Source organism: Gracilinanus agilis, chromosome 4 (assembly GCF_016433145.1).
Source record: "Gracilinanus agilis isolate LMUSP501 chromosome 4, AgileGrace, whole genome shotgun sequence".
NCBI classification, from domain to species: domain Eukaryota; kingdom Metazoa; phylum Chordata; class Mammalia; order Didelphimorphia; family Didelphidae; genus Gracilinanus; species Gracilinanus agilis.
This window is the reverse complement of record NC_058133.1, coordinates 386,688,376-386,710,319: the sequence shown is the minus strand read 5'-3', so window position 1 is coordinate 386,710,319 and position 21,944 is coordinate 386,688,376. Positions and strand designations below refer to the sequence as shown.

At 37.0% G+C, this 21,944-nt stretch overlaps 1 protein-coding gene across 1 annotated transcript in view; it reads left to right on the top strand.

Moving 5' to 3' along the window:
* Positions 1 to 420: 420 nt before the first annotated feature.
* SAMD3 (sterile alpha motif domain containing 3) overlaps positions 421 to 21,944 on the top strand; it is a 70,536-nt gene continuing 49,012 nt past the window's right edge. Inside the window, exons 1-3 of the mRNA XM_044674515.1 lie at positions 421 to 499; positions 1,314 to 1,503; positions 5,614 to 5,727. Of these exons, the coding sequence (XP_044530450.1) occupies positions 421 to 499; positions 1,314 to 1,503; positions 5,614 to 5,727 (383 nt within the window). The remainder of the gene's footprint in view (positions 500 to 1,313; positions 1,504 to 5,613; positions 5,728 to 21,944) is intronic.

Below are 21,944 nucleotides of genomic sequence, written 5' to 3'. Positions count from 1 at the left end.
TCAACCACTTCCTGATGAGCCTGGTAGTGGTGAATTTCACACCTTTCTTTTCTTTGTGAAGAAACCTGGGTGTTAATGGTAAGGAATTGGGTACCATTGTATGTCTGAGGCTGTCTGTTAGAAGAGCTGAGGGATGCCAGTGGGGGGAAAAGTAAAAAGAGGTGAAGGAGATACAGAAGAAATTAGAAACTGGAGAGAGGTTAAGAAACTAGTGATTTGCTTTCTATGAGCATATCTTTTTATTATTAAATGAGCATGTCTTTTAAAACAGTTTTCTAAAATAGAAATCTAAAAGGGGCTTAAGAGGGTCAGGACAAGCTAAGCACAAAAGGAATTTGAGTTTGGAGTACTGGACATTTGAAAAAAATCAACCACGCCAAGAATCTCCTTTTATTCTACAGGTGCATTTCTCATACAGCCATGGAAACTTGGTCAGTTGATCAGGTCTGCAGTTGGTTAGTGCAGAAAAATTTAGGAGAACTAGTTCATAGGTTTCAAGGTGAGTTCTTGTGTGTGTGTGTGTGTGTGTGTGTGTGTGTGTGTCTGTGTCTGTGTCTGTGTGTGTCTGTGTGTATACATGTATGTCTCTGCTGAGTAACTTCGACTTTCTGCTCTCCAGGCTATTTTCAATTTGACTAACCTGTTCTACTTTTTTGAGTGTAACTGCTGTGAAACAAGGTAAGGAAAGTTCAATTTCTTTGTTGAATGGAACATAGTTTGAATTTGACACATTAATCCCGGTGAGATATGGGATATTTCAGAAAAATCCGAGTCATAAATTAGATTCCTACGCATTATTGAAGATTGGAATCTGCTTGGGGGCATTTTGTGTCGCTTTAAAAATTTTTTAACAAGGCAGGACCAATGAGTGCAGAGCGTTAGAGTACTGGGGGTGTGGGAGTACCACTTGCCAGTTTGGGAGCCAGCTAGCATATTGTCTTGGTAATTTCCCAGGAGTGGGCTTTTTTTCTCTGCTCACAACTGTCTATTTGTAAAGAAATTCAGGCATCTGCAGTTTTTAAATGAGGAAGTAACAACCCTTCCAGTGACCCTCTAGTCTGATGTTCTTCTAGGGAAAGAAAATAAGTTTTGGATTAGACAAGGTTAAAGTTTCCCAACTGAAATGGCAAAAATACAATTTTCATATCATTGTCCATCCAGGACATTGGGGATGAGCTCGAGATGGTTTTGTCTCTTGGAATCGGGAAAACGATGGCTTTGCCTTTTGAGTACTCTTCTGTTTGTATGTTTTGATTCTTTATTGTAGTGTCATTTAAAAAAAAAAAAAAAAAGGTGATTTTCTTTTTTCCCAGAGGAAGAAGTGAGTGGAGCTGCTCTCCTTGCCCTGAATGATCGGATGGTTCAGCAGCTCGTAAAGAAGATTGGACATCAGGCAGTTCTGATGGACCTCATTAAAAAATACAAGCAAAAAACTGAAGAACTGCAACCTTCTGCAAACTCCAGAGTGATAAACCCATCAAAGCAAGCAGAGACAGTCCATCAGTAAGTGTGCTGCTGAAAAAAAATTCTTGTTGGGGATTCAGGCTATTCTGCAATGGCCCAGTACAGCCAGATGAAAGCTCTAGAGTGTGTTTACTTCAATTTGCAAACCAGGATCATCTTCAGGGAGACTGGGAGTCTTTTTTGTAATGATCTTTGCACAAGGTAACTTCTCGAGATTTAAGAATAGTGAAGATATTTGATACTACTTGCCTAGCATTTTTCAGTACTAACTGCCATTGAAACACTGAAACTAATAGCTGTGAGGATAAAGATAAATGCCTAAGAGTAATTTTTCCTTAACAATTGGAACAGGTACAACAGGAGTCAAAACACCTTTAAAGAGCTCATAATTTAAAAGTGGTTGTGTAGCTTGGGTTCTTTATTGGCCTTTTTAACTCAGGGTTCCCAAAACTTTTTGCCAGGAACTCCATCTCCTATCTGACTCGGGCTCTCCCCTAGAGGTCTCCACTTTTTAACTTGTGAAAACACAGCTGTTAACTGAGGGATTTTTAAAAACTGTTTTCTTTGAAACCCTAAGATACTATGGCAGGATTCCAGGGAGATCTTAGGAGGAAAATACATGGTGGCAGCTCAATTTTTTAGATCTTTTGTTTGTTTGTTTCTCTGGGTGTTTGGAGTGTATGTATAAAAATAAACAGTGAAAAGAACTAGCAACAAGAGTCAGTGTCTGCAAGATTCCCCTTATAAAAGATATTCCCCCATAGTAGTTTCAGACATATGTTTGGTTGGAGTTTTTTGGAATGTGTTTGTTTGGAAAGGGTTAAAAAATACTTTTGGTATACTTCTTGTTTCTCTTTTTTAAGCTCACAGGAGCTTTATGGAATGTATTCTGAACTGAGAGCTCTGATTTTCGGTGTGTTTATACTTCTGTCTTTGCTTTTTACCCTACAATGAAATCTAGTTAGTATCTGCTTGAGTTTGGGCAAGTTATTAAAATTCCCTGGTAAATGGAGAAGTGTGAAATAGGGAGAGCAGTTCCTTTCCAGTTCTTAGATCTATGATTCTATGTCTGTAACCCTGGTCTCCTTTTTTCAAATTTGCTTCTAAAGCAGAGCTTCTTGACATGGGGTCATAGATTGATTTCGAGGGGTCTGTGAATTTTGAAGGAAAAATTGCATCTTTGTTTTTTACTAACCTTTGGCTTCCCTTGTAATATTATGTACTTTATTTTATGCATTTTAAATGCATAATTCTGTGAAGGGCTTCACCAGATTGATACACATGGGGTGCAGGAAGTTCAAGAATTATTCTGGAGGATCTTCCTGATGGAAACATGAACAAACAAATATATTGCAAAAGATCACAGATTAAAGGGCATAGGGCTAGAGACGGAAAGGACCTTAGATGTGATCTAGTCCAATCCCCACATTTCATAGATGAGGAAACTGAGATCCAGAGAAATGTAGTCCAGGGTCACACACAGAGTAAGAAATGACCTCTGCTTGAGTTAATAGTAGGGGGCTTTCCACAGCTACATTTCAAGGATTTTTGGCTTATTTGCTTTAGTCAATAGAAATAAAAGGAAAATTATAGCTTTTGATATACAAAGAATAGTATGATTTGAGGGGTGAAGTTCAGCATCTATAAAGGATTACAAAGGGAATGTACATGGTGAGACCGCAAGCTTTCAAAGTAGTTTTCTAAGCAGAGTCTAGGTCTAGGAATTATCGCACATCTTCTGAGAGGTTTGAAATCTCTACCATTACACCTAAGCCAGAAATGGTTTTGAGCGTTCAGTGTTACAGACACCATTTGATTTAGTCCAAAATAAATACTGGTAGGTCATGAAGAGCAGGATTTTCTGGCATAAGAAGCTCCTGCTATCCAGAAGGTTGAAAAATAATATAAATATATTTCCCACTATTGTCTACAGAAATTGTGATTTTTAACAGCTCTGTGCAGTAGAATTAGACTGGTCTGGAAAGCTGCACTTGGACTCAAGACAATCTGGGTTCAAACATTGTCTGTGACATCTACTAACTGTATGACCTTGGAAAAGCCATGTAACTTCTCAGTATTCTAGACAACTCTCAAGACCATAAGTTACAAAGACGGGACTGGTGAAAATCAATAGAGAAATGTTTCTCATCTGAGAGTTCCCTAGGCTCATCGGATCTCATCTGTCTCCAACCCCATCCTGGTCAGTCTTTAGCTCAGAAAGTTGTAAGTTGAGTACATTGACATTAAAGCAGAGATGGGGAGAGTCGGGTTGGCAACTACCAGTACTTGCCATAACACAGGGTATCCCCCCCTTTAGGTCACACCCTGGTCTTCTACCCCCCAGTGCCTCCTCAATGCTAGCATTCTTCATTTAGGTGAGCTCTTGCTACCTAAGGCACTACACAGATGGCACCCAGGCAGCTTCATTCTTACTGAGAGTTAGTTTAGAATGTTTCATAGTTGATGAGTTGGGCTTATTTGGGCTGTACTACTAAAAGACCACCAGTTTCACAAAATGCCTTTGTAACTTAGGGCAAGTCATTTCTACTTTCTAAGCCTTGGTTTCCTTATCTGGAAAATAAGAGGGTAAACTAGACAAGCTTAGGAAGCTTCCAGGTTACTTAATGGATAGAGTGCCAGGTCTAGAGTCAATAGAACCTGGGTTCAAATTCGACATCAAATGCTTCCTAGATGTGTGAGCCTAGGCAAGTCACTTAATCCCTGTTTGCCTGGCCCTTGCCCCTCTGTCCTAGAGTTGTTACTAAGACAGAAAGTAAGGGTTTAAAAACAAAATGAACAAAAAACCAGATGAGTCCTAAGGTCCCTTCTATATCTAAATATTATCTTATAACCCCAGTGATTTGATCACTAAGTCTCCATGCCCTAGTTTCTATATCTGTGGATTGTAGAAAACATACAGGACTTCTATTCATTTCACATATGTGTTTAACTTTTAATTGGAATATTAATTAATAAGCATGTATTCAGTACCTATCATTTGCTAGTCACTGGGGATATGAACATAAAGAATAAAGTAATCTGCGCTCTCAGGGAAGCCCATATTGTTTTTGAGACCCATTTCCAAGACACTATCCTATTAAATATAAGACTTTTTTGTGATATGGACCAGATTTGTGATGGAAGAAAAAAAAAAAAAAACCCTCCCTTCACCAATTTAGAGCTACCTGCAAATTATGCTACAACTTTTTGGAGCCTAAATGAGATTTAGGAGAAAGGTGGACACCAAAGGTGGGTAAGGAGCCTTGAAAAGGATTCAGCACCCTAATACCAGAGGTGCCAGGCCTCCTAGAACACCCCATACACCCCATCGCTTCAGGAAATGGGAGGTAAGTGTGGTGCCTAAGGTCATTCAACCAGTATATGTCATAGGGAAGAATCACCCAGATTTTCAGTTCTCTATGCCCAACTCTCTAGTCTTCATTAAACCTAAATTAGTTAGTTTCATGACTCCCCAAGAATTCAAATATAAACTTGTGGTAAAGGAGTTGAATGTCTAATAAATAAACTATGTATAAACATGGATAAACCTTGAGATGAAAGATTAAGAAGCAGACAATTCTACTGGGTAAACAGATAAGGTAACTGTTGGATTATACTAAGTAATATTTATTTTGTGTATGCAGATTACAAATTATGAGGGACATCAATTGTCTTTTTTTTTTTTTGTAAAATAGCCATTTATAGGTAACCAGATTATTTTTAGAGTGTTAGGGCCATACTGAATTCTCTGCCTGGAATTTGAGCTGTAAAGAGTTAATGAAAGCTACTGTTTTCTTCTTAGAAGAAATCCTTAAAGTTTGCACCAGCACTTAGCACAGTGACTGATTGGCTGCTGCTTGTTATTGGATATTGAATATGAAGACCTCATCGAGGTTCTGGTTGCATATATATTAAGGAAATAACAGTGATAACCTTTTTAAAAATTCATTTGAGTAAGATTGAGCATGATTGGGGATAAAAGCAACCATGGCCATCTCTGAGTAGTCAGCCAAACCATAGTGCTAAGAAGTTAGCAGATAAAGTCCCACTTAAGTAGCTTTGGGTGAAGCCATTCTCTCAGTAACTATTTGTCAATCTGCTAAAAAAATTACTTATGATATTCTCTCCATGAAAATACTTCTTTCCCAGAAGCATCAATGAGGACCTTTATCATTCCATCAGTCATGCCCAGCAGGAGCCATCTTTTCATCCAAATGAAAATCTTGATGGTGGACTAGTTGACCAAAGGGTGCTGAAACAAAGGTGGGTCCATAGCTTACTTTTTGTATTTGCTAATTTATTTTAAAACAAGCAGTTGCCATTTGGTTCAAAAGATTTCCCATCCTAAAAAATGGGGGTGGGGGGTCTTTTAAATGTTTAACATTTTAATAAATCTCATGTTCTTTCTTACAAAAAGGGACTATGATCAAATGTATTTGAAACTAGTATTTGACTGAGAGAATGTTTGGTTGGAAGGTTTCATTTTCCAACTTTATTCTTTGCCATATTAGCTGTGGCTTCCCAAGCAAGTGAAAAAGAAAGTAGAAGCAATTGTCAAGGCCATTCAGAGACAAACTATCCACACGAGAATGGTCTGTATTGTAAGGATTTACTAAGTATGCTGGGGTGTAGAGCAGACATGTTAAGACTTTTTGATTTTCTGGATGTGATAGAAATACTTGTTCCAATATTTCAAAGAAATCTGTGATTAGTTACTCCTTCCAGTGATATAGAGCATCCCTCAAGTCTTAGTAGATAGTCTTTGTTAATTATAAAAAAATATTCTAGCTGGTATCTAATATGTAATCATTTTAATTTAAAATTTAATTTAAATTAAATTTAAATCTGAATTTAATATTTAGTGATGAGTCTCTGAATTTAACTGATGATAGACATATGGTACTGAGCTATGAGGATTCACATAGCTGAGCCTATGTAAGAAAAACCTCTCCAGTATGGTAGCACCTACCTAACCATGTGCTCCATTGACATGGACATCAAGAGCTCTGAACAGGGGACAGCTAAGTGTCTCAGGGATTGCAGAGCCAGATCTAGAAATGGGAGTCCAAGGTTCAGATCTGGTCTCAGACACTTCCTAGTTGTATGACCCTGTGCAAGTCACTTAACCCCCATTGCCTAGCCCTTACTGCTCATCTGTCTTGGAACCTATACACAGTTTTGATTCTAAGACAGAAGATAAGGGTTAACAAAAAAGTCTATTTTCATGCACAGTGAATCCTTGGAAGAGGGCTAAAATGGAGGCAAAGAGGAGGAGCCTTGATACATTATTATTACTTTTTTTTAGATCTATGCTCTGATCTATATATTGAGTCATTTCAACCCTCAAAGTAGGTTGGGAGAAAATCAATAGATCCACTAATCCAAGCACAATTACACTGGATAAGGTGCTGAGAAAAACTAAGATGCTAAAGAGGAATTCTGCTAAAAACAAAACTATCAGTTATCAGTTAAAAATGAAGCCTTGGGGTGGTAATGGGAATTGCTGTCTCTGAAGTCATTGCCATTTAGGCTCTGTACTAGTTTCATCATTGTTGTCCTCAGGTGTCATAAAGGAATGAATACACCTCTCCACAGATCTTGTCCTGGATGAGCAGTTAACCTTTCAGCTCAAGATCTATGAACTATCATTCCAATGGAAATAGGCACTAGAATAGGCAGACAGTGCAAGAAGACATCAGGCGAGATGCCATTTGGGTCACTCCATCCAGGCAGAATCATGATTTAAGGAACCAGGATTAGACAGAGTATGTCTAAGACGGAGGAATCCTTCATATATACTTAGAAGATTTTGTGCTTTTATTTTAAGGGAGTGCTGAGCTCTCTGCGTGGATTTGAGGTTCTGCTAAAGTGTTTATTTTCCTTAGAGACATGACGCGATTGGTCCCCAGAGGAAAACAGTGGGTTTATTACTGAGTTTATTAGATCAACCTCTCAAAATTACAAAACCTAATCCAACTTATACATAAAAGGATTCCCTGCTATAACATGCAAGGTTGTCCATCCCGTGCTTGAAGACTTCCTAAGAGGTGGAGCTCACTACCACCAAAGGAATAAGGCAACTGTTTTTAGTAGGAAGTTTTCGACCAAAATCAAACCTAAATTTTCTTTTTTGCAAATTCCTGATTCTACTTACTGGAGCCAAACATACCCTATCTAGTCCTCCCTCCAAATGAAAGCCTTTCAGATACTTGGACATCCTATTTCCTCTGAGTCTTTTCTTCTCCAGGCTAAACATTCCAAGTTCCTACAAGAGATACTCATGTAACAGGGACTTAGAACCCTTCACATCCTGCCTGCTGTCCGTTGGACATTTTTTTGCTTATCAGTGCCCTTAAATTTTGGCATCCAGAATTGAACCTGGTATTCCAGATAAGGTCAGACAACGTCACAGTCAAGTGGGACTCTTTTCTGTAGGCAATGTCTCTCAAGATGAAACCCAATATTATGTTAGCTTTTTCTGGCTGCCATACCGTATTGATGGCTCGTATTGAACTTGCAGGTCACTAAAACCTGAGGTCTTTTTTCAAAACGACTGATAGTTAACCCTACCTGTCCCATCTTAGACTTATGAAGTGGAAATTTTGTACCCAAATATAGTACTCTATTTATCCCCATTGAATTGTCTTAGATTCAGCTCAATGAATTAACCTCTCAGAATCTCTTTGGATTCCAATTCTGTATTAGGCACCCCATCTTAGCTTTGTAACATCTACAAATTTGATGAATATGTGTTTATTTAAGTCAGTGATTAAGATGTTAAATAGCACAAGCCTAAAGCAAATCCATAATGGTTTTTTCCACTGGATATATCCCACCATGCTGAAATTGGACCATTAGCAACTACTCTTTGAGGCTAGCCACACAATCATGTATAGGTTTAGTTTTGAATCCAAGTACATTATTATTTATACCAGTGGGGTCAAACACAAATAGAAACCAGGACTATTAAACCATACAAAAGGATCTCTGCAGGCTATATATTGATGTAGAAAACTATATATTAATGTTATCTGTATTTTATTGTATTTTATTTATTTTCTTAAATATTTTCCAATTATACTTTAATCTCTACTAAACATAGGCATATTGTGGGCTATGTGTTTGACACCTTTGATTTAAACCATATCTCTCTATCTTAACTGTAATAATAGCACCAGATAATTTATCAAAAGTTTTGCTAAAATGTAATTACTAATTTTGTCATCCAGTTAACAAAAACAAACAAACCAGGAAATCGGGGTATATGGAATAATCTGTTTATGATGAAGCTGTTCTGGCTCTTTGAAATTATCACTAATCAGATGTCTGGGTCACATTACCAACAAATTATACATATATACACATGTGCACATATGCATATATATACAAATATACATATATGAATGCAGAGGTGAAGTAATTGAGGCCAAGATACCAGTACAAACCTGATGAATTCATATCAAAAAAAGTTAAGCCTTAACATGCTAACTTAGCACTGGTCCCCACAAGTCCCCCAGGCTTGTGCTTTGGAATCCACCTATCAGTTTTCTAGCTGTTATTGCAGCCTCTGCAAGCACAACCTGACCTTGAACTAAGCCCACTCTTCTGAGGCAACAAACAGCAGAACTCAACTCAGAACACCCTCCCAAACTCATCTGTACCCCTCTGCAAAACCGATGGAGGCATGGGAAAGCAGAGTCTCATTGAGGCAGCACATCCTCAGCCATAGAACTAAAGAACAGACATAACTAGGGTAGGGGTAGGTATGCACGTGTGGAGGAGGGCTAAACCAGACCCAAAAGAAAGGGAATTGGAATCTAGATATGGACAGTTGGTTGTTCTCTTCCCTCGTATCATTTTTGACTGAGACTGAGAGAAAAATGGAAGGGAACTAAGATAGCTTTGAAGTCTTGCCCTAGGAAATTAGAACTGTTATCAAAAGGGAGGAAGTCAAAAAGTGATCAATAAAGGAATACATACAGAGAACAAGAAGAAATGGACTGGGTAGAAATGGAATTTATGGTAATATCTAGCTAAAATTTACACAGAATTGGAAGCTATGGGAGTTTTATGATTTAAATAAATAAGTCTAAATTTATAATCCAAAAATAATTTAAATTTATAATCTAAAACTATACTAAGGAAATCATATTTCATATTTAATATTTGAACTTTTATTATATACCAGTTAGTAAATAAGAGGGGGGGAGGAGTGTTTATATTCCAAAATATCTATGTGTTGCCAATGGGGAAGAAGACCATACTGATTTTTTTAGTACTATTCCTATTCCCTGATAGCAGAGTGAAGGACAGTTTTGGAGCTTTAATCAGGAAAGGCTGAAAAGGAAAATTAGTGGCTCAAAGTTATAAAGAACATCTGGATAAGGATATAAGTTCCTTGAGGGCAGGTCCTGTTTTATTTTTATCTTTAAATCCCAGTGCCTAACATAATTATTGGCACATAGTAGGCATGTAAAAATGCCTATTGAATTAAATTAAATTACTGATTAATACCAAACCATTCCCAAAGAACTCTCTTTTCTCACTTCTATTTTGAAATAATCCTACAGCTTTAAAAGAGACTCAAATCCATCTATAAGGATATATAAGAATAATGTCTGTTTTGGCCTTGAAAGTTACTCATTTGATTATTGTTCCTAGCATTTGTGGGAAGTTTCTTAATGTCAATAATGTATCATAACACTAGCATACCAGTCAGAACAATCCACACTATTGGGGGGGAATCCATCCTATGTGAATTAACACCAATGTTATTTTCTTAGAATAGGACTGGCTAGAGTTGTACTGAACCTGTACCCAAAATAGAAAGAAATAACGCAATTTCACGTAGGTCTTTTCCTTCTTTTAATCACCTAAAATTCTAAAAATTTTTCTTTATCTCCTGCCAAAAAAGTCCCCAAATATCCTTGCATACTTCCAAACAGATAATGGCCACAAGCTCCAGGAGGAAACTAGCTCAAGAAGTTGATTCTGAAGATAAATAAGGAGATTGTAAGATAGAACTTACCTGCCTCTGAGGAAATAATATATCAGTCCCAATCACCTGGCTCAGATAAGCTATTTCTTGGGATCCTGAAAGAACTGGTGGGGGTGATTCGAATTACCATCTATGCTGTTTGAAAGATCATGGAAAATCACATCAGTTAAGTTGATGACTAAATGAGCCCTTTCTTTTAGGGAGCAGTTGAGTTGCTATGTCAATAGTTTTCTAGAAGTTTTTTGGGGAAAGTATGTTGTAATTAGTGCTAGCCATGCATCTGTTGGAGCCAAGGCTCCATTTCTTTATATCCTATTCATTCATGGCTCTTTTCTAATCTTTTGTTGCCCAGTTAAGGGAGGGCATGAATTAAGATAGACTCGTAGATGCTTCTTTTTTTGCAAAAAAGATTTATTATATATTTTATTAAACATTAATAAAACCAATCAAACTTTCATTATAACTCTTTACATTAGAATGAATTTCAACACATCACTATTTTCAGGCAATCTTTTTTAATAAACTTCTATTTGTCTATTCATCCCTTTCCCTTTTGCCTGTTATTTCATCACAATTAATATGTATTTAGTTAATCTGGTTCTGCCTTTTTTCCCCATCTCAGGAGGCCTTTCTAGATTTCTTTATCTTTATCCATCTCAGTTATATTGTAGTATTCTACTACCTGGGTAGAAACTCCTTAAAGAACAGATAGAAAATTATATGATAATTAGAAAAGTGTATTGGAAGAAACTGGTGAAGATGGCTTCAACCTCAACTTCTTCCTTACTCTAATTGTTACTAGCTTGTGACTTTGTGGAATCACTTAACGTTCAGTGCCCTACTGAAATCTCTAGGATTATAAATTACAAATTGTGAATCTGCCCCCATAGAGTGAATCTCCACACCAGAAAGGAAACCCTGTCTGCCCCTTTCCTACCTCTTTTCTATCTTTCTATACTTCTTAGAGCTCTCTATCCACATACTTTATGATCCAGCAGAAATTCCTTACCGTTCCTTACATAAGATACTCCATTTCTCTATGCCCACCCTTCACTCCCTCCTTATCTGTGCCTCCTAACTTCCCTGGCTTCCTTTGAGTCTCAGCTGTAATCTTACCTTCAGCAAGTGGCTTTTCCTTGTCTCCTTCAATGCTAATGCCCTAAAACTTGAGAGATTGTCTCCAATTTACTCTGTGTTTATTGTGTGTATGCATGCATTTAGTTGTTTGCTTGTTTTCTTCTCCATTAGATTATGAGCTACTTGAGATCAAGGTTTCTTTCTGCTCTTAAAAAAATTATCAACTATTCTTAGCACAATGCCCAGAAAACAGTAAATATTTAACAGAAACTTGAGTGGAAATAGAGGAAAACAATTTCTTTTTGCTTTTGTTCCTTTTATTCACTTTTAGATACATTAGCTTTGTAAAGACACTTACAAAATTCAATGGAGAACAGCAGAGGTTAGTCCAGTCCAAGGTGTGGGACGTGATGGTAAAGAAGGGTCCTAATAAAAGGCAGATCTCAAGAAAAACTTTCTGCCTGTCAGCATAGGCTAAACCCACCTAGGCTTAAAATTGGGCTTAGGGCATAGCCAATAAAAATATTTGAAACTTGATGGATGGGGAAGAAAATATAGGAAGATGTCATTTGGAAACTGGGTTCCTTTAAGGGGCTAAGAGAAGTCGAGGCATTTTCATGATCCTTCCCTTTCCTTCTCTTGGTTCCCAGGAGACTGGAGACCTTTCCTACAGTAGTGGGGTATATCCAAACAAATATCTGGGGGGAGCATGAAAGGAGCCTGGATCCTAGTCTGGGTGAAAGTACAAATAACCTCCCCACTGAAAGAGCCCCTTGATAACATTTGGATTTCTTTTCTGTTAAGACTCTGGTATTTATCCATTTTTTAAATCCCAGGATAGTTATTAATGGTCTGTTTCCCTAAGCTATGGCTGAACTCAAGCTTTACCGTGCCTTTCAAATCTTCTGAGTCTCATTTCCAACTGTATGTAAAGAACAGACTATGAACTTACCCCGTTATCTATGCTTAATAAAAATACCTACTCTCGGTTTCGCTTTTCTCCATAATACTTTTAACTCACTTTAATACATGTGCTATAATACACATGGAACAGAGATGGATTGACATGATCACAATTTGTGTCATTTCCTGACACATATCAAAGACAAGAATTATTAAAATATTTGAATAATGAGTAGTGGGTCACAGTGGAAAGAGTAGGGGCTAGAAATCATGGAACATTGTTTTACCACTAAGAAGCTATGACCCTACCCAACTTATTTAATTTCCTCAGGCCAGAGTTTCCTAATCTGCTAATCAGTTTTCTAAAGTAAGGAGGCAGCAAGATTTCCTTCTAACTCTAATAATTTATGAGTTTTGAAGGTTTAGAGGCAGCTTAGGTGGTACAGTGATTAGAATAAAGGACCTGTTATCCAGGAGAACTGAATTTGAATCCTACCCTAGACACTTCTTGTGATTCTCAGCAAGTCCCATGGCCTCCATTTGAATTAGTTTCTTCATGTGTAAAGTGAATAATAATAATAATATCACCTACCTCCCAGGGTTTTTGCAAGGATAAAATGAGATAATATTTGTAAAGAACTTTGCAAACCTTAATGTGCTATATAAATGCTAGCTATTATTATTTGCTGCAGAGGTTGAGTTACTACAACTTCTGGTAATAAGCTTATTTACATAAATTGATAGGTGGTTAAGTATTGTCTATTCTTGGAATTCTAGAAGTATCATTAAATGTTAATTGGATTGAACATAAATTGAACAGAATAACGAATAAAAGAGTCCTGTGGGGCTTTTCAGGGCAAACCGTCCTTTGATTGCTATCCAATCCCATTAATTTTTATACCTAAGTAGCATCAAGGTTCTTAGAATGCTGATGCATCCAGAAATAGCATTGATGCATACCAAAAAATCTAAATTTCTCTCCTGAAAGCCTAGCCACCTGGGGCAGGAGGAAATTTATCATTTCCCTTATCAACTGAAATTCCTAAAAAGAGATGTCCAACTGGGATCAGTCTAGATAGCAGAGTTCACCAATACAACATTAAAAGTAGATAGCCTAATGCTTAGCCTAAGCAAGAATCCATTTACTTTATAGTATCTCTAACAAGTTGTTATCTAATCTCTACTGGAGGACTTCTGGAAAGGAAGAACTTCCACCTTCCAATGCAGACCATTCCATTTTAGTACAGTTCCTGATTGTTAAGAAAAATTGTCTTTACATCAAGCCAAAATTTGCCCCTCTACAACTTGGATGCATTGTCCCTAATGCTGAAGCCTGGACATTAGCTCAAAATGAGGGTCCTAGAAATTCTGAGAGATAGGATAGCCTCGAGTATAACCTAGGACCTATACACTTGGTTTTTAAAAAATATATATTTTTTATGGCTGCATTATAATACAATTGGTTTTCTTTATAATCTTATGTATTTTGTTTTCTGAACTTAAAAACATTAGTGTGAGAAGCCCAAAGACTTCACCAAACTATCAGAGGGTCCTAAGACATACAAAGAAAGATTAAAATTGTCTGGTCTAGTGCATAGAGAGCCAAAGAGCTGACACAGACAGGTTTCAGATCTGTCTATGACCTACCATCTGGGTAACAGATAACTTCCTAAAACCAAGTTACAGAACATTACAAAACAACTGATTTGCCTTTATCAAAATAGTTTCTTCTTTTGGAGTTTTCTAAGCTAACAAAATGACAGATTTATCTCCATCCAAAAATGTAGTTTTAGGAATTTTCTTCTTCTTATTATTATTTTAGAGAAAAGGCTCCACCTAACCACATAAAAATCTATATCTTAGGCTGCTTCTCTTTGGTGAAGAATAGCCTAAATAAATACCTTATTTGAAGTTTTGTCAAAAGCTTCAGTCACATACATTATTTAGAGCTATTGAATTCATTTGATCCTTGAACAAATGACTAGTCAATGATGAGTCGGGTCACTTGCATTCCTAACACTGGGAAATGGGTTTAGGACCCATAATGGAATCCACTACCAAATGTAATATTCTTGCTCACTAGATATGACTGATCTATTTATAGAATCTGACTCTTTTGACCTAAGGATATTGAGCAGCAAGGTGGTCATGAGTGAGTGCCCATTGCCTAACTGTGATATAGAGAAAAGAAGTCACATAGCACCAACTTAACCTCATCTTATAGGACCAATTCATTTATAAACACATTATTCTATGACTTCAGGAAAAAGCTATCATATAGTCATGTTACTCTTGCTTAAAAAGTTGATAAAATCACTACAATTTACACATAATAATTCACTTGAAATTCAAGAAATGTTTTGGACCCCAGTTTGAGTTACAAGGAAAGACACAGAACCTTACCATTAGAAAGGCATATAAAAAAAAACACTCAGTTGACTTTTCCCAACTCCAGCTCATTCAAACTATGAAAGTGTTGTAGTGTTAGGACAGATGGTTTATTACTATTTGATTTTGGGAGGTTATTACCTAAGGAGGTGAAGAAAAGGGGAAAAAGAGGAACTCCCTGTGCATACATGTAATAGTTACTTTAGTAATATCAAGGTTCCAAATCCTAAAATTAAAGACCTAGATTCTTGTTGGTTATTTAGATTTATGCTCAGGTTAAGGATGAGGAGTAATTAGGGAAGTTATTATTGATACTTTATTTTCCATATTGTATTGGACCCAAGGGAGAACTCATCAGCTCTTATATTATTGTGCATTTACATCTACTTGCAAAGGCATTAGGTAATTTGAATGAGTTCTATTTGTAATCACTCAGTGTTTTGCCTATTGATCCTCCACACACTCTTCCCTCTTCTTTCTTCTCTATAGTCATACATGCCCCTAAACATGCATTTTATTGACTTAAGCCTCTACGAGTCTTGTAAAGTAACAGATGTGATAGCCAAAGGCAGCAAAATAGGAAATGGGAAAAAAATCCTGAGAACTTGAGAGATTTATGTTATGCATCAAAGTGAAATGTACCAATGACTGATTAAGAAAGAAAAGAGCATCTTCTCTTAATATCATTCAAGGCATGCAAATGAATTATTTGTCTTATTTGAAGACATAGCTCTCCTGATCTATAACTGGCTGTCTCTTCAATATGGACTAGTTGAGAATCTCCTAAATATGTACATCTTCTCATTTGATTGCTAAAGTGCAGAAATATTAATGTGGCAAAGCCAAGCCAGACTTTCCTAAATATATGGTTATATGCAAAACTTTCTTGCCCAGCTTGTAATTCTAAAATTTTAGTGAATGTCTCAGAGGCCTCTGTCTTCCTGTCTCAGGGCTAGATAATGAGTAGAAATGATAGCCATGTTCCCTACAACTGTAAGGATGGGATTTGTGCAAGGGGGATGGGACAAAAGGAGCCAGAGAAAGAGTTGCTGACAGTTGCTGACAGTTGAGACCAAAGAAGATACTGGGAGATTCTCCGGAGGAAGGAGGAGGAGGAGAGGTCTTCGGGTGAAGGACTGAGAGACTGAGGAGGTGGTCACCCCAGCTCAGATCCAGTCCTGAGGGCTTCCTGAGGATCTTTCTTTGGAAACTGAAACCCTGATTCCCTGATCAAAGCCATTCTGTCACATCTCTCCCATCAAGACTTCAACCATCGAGTCAGCTAAGTTTGGACTTCATTTTGGGAGCAATCTCTTAGTCTCCTTCTTCACCTATTCCCAATCTTGCTGAGAGACCCTTTTCAGTCAAAACTAACAATTGTAGAAAAGGATAGAAACAGAAAAATGGAAATAGAAACAGATAGAGAAAGGGTGAGGGAAGAAGCTTAGGAGTGGGAACCCCAAAGGTTCCCACCTAACTGATAGACCCCATAGAAATAGAGAAGAGGGCACCCCAAAATCCCTCTGCCCTTCACCTCTTTCTCCAATCCCTGAATTGCCATTCATCAGTCAGATAGCGTTCCAGAGTGCCTGAGAGACAAGAAGGGAGAGGGGAACCACAGCTTTGTCTGGCTGCCTCCATCTTGAAGCCAGACCACCTGTTGTGAAATTAACTGATCAGGGGGAGGTTTGTGTGAACTCTCTCCTTATTTGGAATAGGATTGGGGTACCACATACCTCGTCTTATAGGGAAGCCTCACCCCCAACTCTTTTGGGGTGGCACAACCATCCAGGTCACCCAGTTTTGGAGTGACACCCCCTTATAGTCTCTCAGTGTATATTTGGCCCCAGGGGAGAGCTGGAAGACTCACCACATAGACTCTTTCTCCATCTCCCTTCTAACATTCATTCCTTGCTGGCCCTTTTAAATGTTACACAACTCAAGCATCCCTCTGATCTCACTCACAAGATATAAAGCTAATCCAATGGTAGCTGTTCCTAAATAGATTTCTTCATGCTCTTGTACCTTCCTCCATACCTTCTTTTTTCTTGATCTCTTAAAACCATAGGTATTGACATGCTATTTATTTTTATAGTTGTATGAATAAGACTTGGTAGTCTACTCTCTTTAGTTCTTTTTTTGGTTACTATTTATTTTTATTTTATATGTATGTATAAATGCATATATATATAATACATAACATAACAACATAATACATATTATTCATTTTGCATATGTGATAAATTATAACTATGCTTACTCAAAAGAAACAAATTCTCACATTAACTATGTCCAAAAATCTGTCTTATTCTTTTCTTCTTCCTCTCCCACCACTCTCCAAGAAAGAGGATAATATAAGTTTTACTTATGATATAATCAATATTTTAATATTCATAATATTGTGAAATAAGACACATATTGCTTACAATAGAGAAAAATCCATGGAGTAAATAAAGTGAAGAATGGTATGCTTCCATTTCTGTTTAGACTCCATCTGTTCCTTTTATAGCAATGAATATACTTTTTTGTCATGAGTCCATTGGAGTTGTCCTGCATCCTTACCTTGTTGCAAATAGTTAAATCACTCATAATTAATGATTTCCCATTATTGTTACTATGTGCAATATTCTCCTGCTTGTTGTACTCTTTCACTTTGCATTAAATCAAGTAAGCCTTTCCAGGTTTTCTTTGTGATCATCTTGTTAATCATTTCTTATGGCACAATAGTATTCTATTACAAGCATATACCACAACTTGCTCAGCCATTCCCCAATTGAGGGACATCCCTTCAGTTTCCAGTTCTTTGCCACCACTCAAAGAGCTGCTATAAATACTTTAGAACTTACAGGTTTTTTCCCCTTTTCCTTGGTCACCTAAGGGAAAAATCTAATAGTGATATCACTGGGTCAAAAGGTATACACAGTTTTATAACCCTTTAAGTATAATTTCATTATAACTCAGTGTAAAGGAGTATTTTAGGAAATGCAATTATAAAGTAGATTCAGGGTCAAGTTTGAGGGAGTTGGGAGACTCTTTAATGTGGTTTTTCTGCCTGGCAGGTCATGAACATTTTGCTAGGTCCCTGTAGTACCAGTAGTTTTTCACTGATCTTTTCATCAGTGGACTGGCTCTGTGTAGTGCTTCCAAAATAAAGAGCAGACTTGGAAATAAGAACAATAAAGAGAACTTCCCCACCACACCCCTCATTCTCCTTTCTGGAGAACTCTTTTGTCATACAAAAATAAGGATAAGCCACTTCCCCTTAGAAAATTATTCATAACAAGAACACTCTTCAACAATGTTTTACATAATGCAGAAAGTTGGGACAACAGAGAAGAGCTATGAGCTAATTGCTTCTTTCATTTCATTATGCACCCACTTGTATACAGAGCACTGTCCTAGGTGCTAGGGAAGATATAAAGTCCCTTACCTCAGGTTACTCACATTCCAGAAGAGGAAAGAGTCACAAGCATGAGTAAATATATCATAGTATAAATTAAATAACATTTTAATGTCACATGACAGCATAATTATAAAATAGCATAATGTAAATAATATTATCATAATGTAAAAATTTCACGATATAACAAATATAACTGCACCAAGAAGATATAGAACAATATGCTATGTAAAGTCCCCAAAATTTATGTGTTCAGATTGCCAGTATTTAAAAATCTGTCTATAACATTGTAAAGTCACAGTATGATAACTCTGAGGCAAGATGAAAAGCTAAGAGGTATTCTTTGGCAAATGGTACTGAAGGCTGAGTAATATTGAGAACCTTCAAGTCTTTATTCAATTATTTCACAGATGAAGAAACTGCCTTTTTTTAAAAATCATGTCATCTATGTTGGTAGCTTGGGATGAAGGGAAAGGGCCTGGGGTGGATCCATGTGGCGATGGATTAGTAAAAGAAGTCAACCATAATAATAACAGCATGACAACATGGTAGGAGGTGGAGGTGGTCAGTGATAGTGCTTAGGAAATTCTCTCCACCTTTGGGCATGGTCACAGAAAACAACTATCAGCAAATATTTTGCAATTGTCTATATCCTGATGAATAGATGCCATAAGCTGTTTCAGCAAGCTGTCTGTAATCATGTATTACTTGCACTGAAAGAAATCTCTAATGATGCATTTTGCTCTATTGCACAAAATGTATACAGAAAATGTATACATTTCTTTATAACCAGCAAACAAATTCAATGAGACCTTATCTCTACCTTTTTGTCAGTTTTGTGATAGTGAAAATGTGATTGGCCATACCATAACCATACAATATTGGTTTTTAAAAAATGGTTTCCTTTTTCAACAAGGATCTCTCCCCTTTTTTGAATGTAGATCATTTCCATACTTTACAAAGCTCTTGAATTAGATACATAACCTATCATCCATATTGGTCATTGCCTTTTGTACTATGTATCTTTCATTCAATGTCTTAAAATTGTAAATATGCTATTACTTTGAGTATTTAAATTGCATAAATATGATTTTATAGACATATAATCTTAGTATATTGCAAATCATTTCTTTTATTTGATTATTTGCTCACTCTCATTGTCCCTCCCTCCCTTATTCCTTCCTTTTCCCCTCCTTTCCCATGCCTTTCCTCCTTCCCTCATTCCTTTCCTAGAGCAATAAGGAAACATAACCTAGCACACACTCCCAAAGAGCACAATAAACTCTTAGTTCCTACCATAGTACTAGATTATCCAAGGATATCTAATCATCTAAGACTCATACCTCAAAAATAAGGCATGAGGAGAAACTTTTAATGCTTGAGTATCTGGACTGGCAGCTATATCAAGACAACTAAGTTTCTCCAGCATAGAATCTGGGTCTTTCCCAAGCTTTGTCATCCATAACCTGGATATCTCATATTTATGTATTGTGGGATCTCAGGAACATGGTGGTACTCTTGAGTTCTTAGACACCACCACCAAAGCCTTGAATTCACCTCACTTAGACCTAATATGCTGGCTTCCTTTCTTCTTTTTTCTTTTACATTATTTTGTTTATTGTTTCATTGTTTATTTTTTTGCATTGTCACTTCATAAACAAACAAAAACATTGACCATGTCTGCTATCACATGCCTCATTCCTCACCTCATCCGACACCTCTCTATGAGATAAGGATTAGTGTGTCTCATCATCTGGAGTCAAGATTCGTTATTGAATTGATTTGAGTTTTGCCACATTTAGGGCTATTTTCCTTTATGCTATTGTAGTTATTAACTGCATCATTTTGGTTCTGCTTGCCCCTCTATATGTTTGTATAAGTCTTCACAAGCTCTTCTGAATGCTCTAAATTTGTCTTTTCTTACAGTACAATAATATTCCATTAAATTATATGCCATAATTGGTTCAGACATGCCCCAATTGATGGCAACTCATTTTATTTATAGTTATTTGCTACCACAAAAATGCTGCTATAATTATTTTGGTGTGCACATACTAACACAGTAGTTGCAGGTGTTTGACAGAAATGCTGGCACTAGCCTTTATAATTCCTATCTTGGCAGCACTGACATGAGAACAAAGATAACACACCTTTTCTGGTTTCTATGACTTCTTTGAACTGTATGCCTAATAGCAATATTTTTGGAACAAACTGTATGTACAAGTTTGTCATCTTTCTAACAAAGAGAAATTTGAAATGTGGATCATGCCTCTCTGAACGATATAGGGCAGAAGTGACAATGACCTCAAAATCAGACTGCTTTTATTTTGCCCATTGGAAAACTCAATAATGGATATGACTAGTCCTATTATTTAGTCTCATTGCAGAGCTTTATTTATTATTAATCTATTTATTTATTTTTACCTAAGGCAGTACAAATACCATCTGCATGTTGTGTATGAGTGTTTAAAGTTATGGCTGCCAGTATTGGCTGCCAAAGTAGGATTTATTTTTAATTCTTGATGAGTCACTTGTCTTCTGTAACATTAGATTGAATTTGTGTTTTTTTGGCATAGCTTGGAATCTACTCTGCCCCCAGAACATCATTAAATCATTTTGCTGCCTTTCAAACCCTTGTAATTGTACACAAAAGGAAAACTCAATTCCTCTGATCTACATAGTGAGATTACTGTCTGAATAACATTTGATGACAGCTCACATATGCACAGGGTAGTTCTAGGTGTTCCACAGAAATGCTGGTACTAACCTCCATAATCCCACTTTGGCAGCACTGAGACATGGGAACAAAGATAAGACATAGCATCAAAAATAAGGAAGAGGAAGTAATTGAGTAGACATTGTACAAAATTCTAAGATGGGTGGGGAGGGAATGTGTTGCTTGTCATTGTTCTTCCTTTTAATTGAATTATTTTTCATCTCCAAAGGAGCCTCACAGCAGCATCTGTTTACCTGGTTCTTCTTTCCCCTTGAGAGATTAAAAAATGCTCTCTAAATCCCAGGCTTAACTCCCATCACTCATCTCCTCCCTCTCTACATTTTTTTTAAATTTTAAACCCTTAACTTCTGTGTATTGACTTATAGGTGGAAGAGTGGTAAGGGTAGGCAATGGGGGTCAAGTGACTTGCCCAGGGTCACACAGCTGGGAAGTGTCTGAGGCCGGATTTGAACCTAGGACCTCCTGTCTCTAGGCCTGGCTCTCAATCCACTGAGCTACCCAGCTGCCCCCCTCCCTCTCTACATTTAATACTCCCTCTGTTCTGAGAGTTCTGTCTCATTGAAAACTCTTGGTCCATGATCTCTGCTCTTCCAGAATTTTACTTGGGGTGAGGGTCTATCACAAATATATATCATATTGGTGTCTCTTGAATGAGAAAAAAGGGGAAAGAGATGGAAGGAAAGCTATAGAATGAATAGAATAACTCAGATATGAGAAAGAATTAAATAGAAAAATGAAATAGTCTCTGTCCTTACATTGTATGGGGGGGGTGCGGTATATATATTAATACACAAGTCAGTTGATGGAAAAGATATGCTAAGTTCTTTCAAGTCAGGAGAGAGTACAAAAACTAGGGAAATCAGTAAAAGCTTTATTTTTTTATTATTATAACTTATTTCCAAGTATCACAGCTCTTCCCTGCCACCCCTATAACATAAAAATATCATCCTAGATAGTAGATAGATAGATAAGTAGAT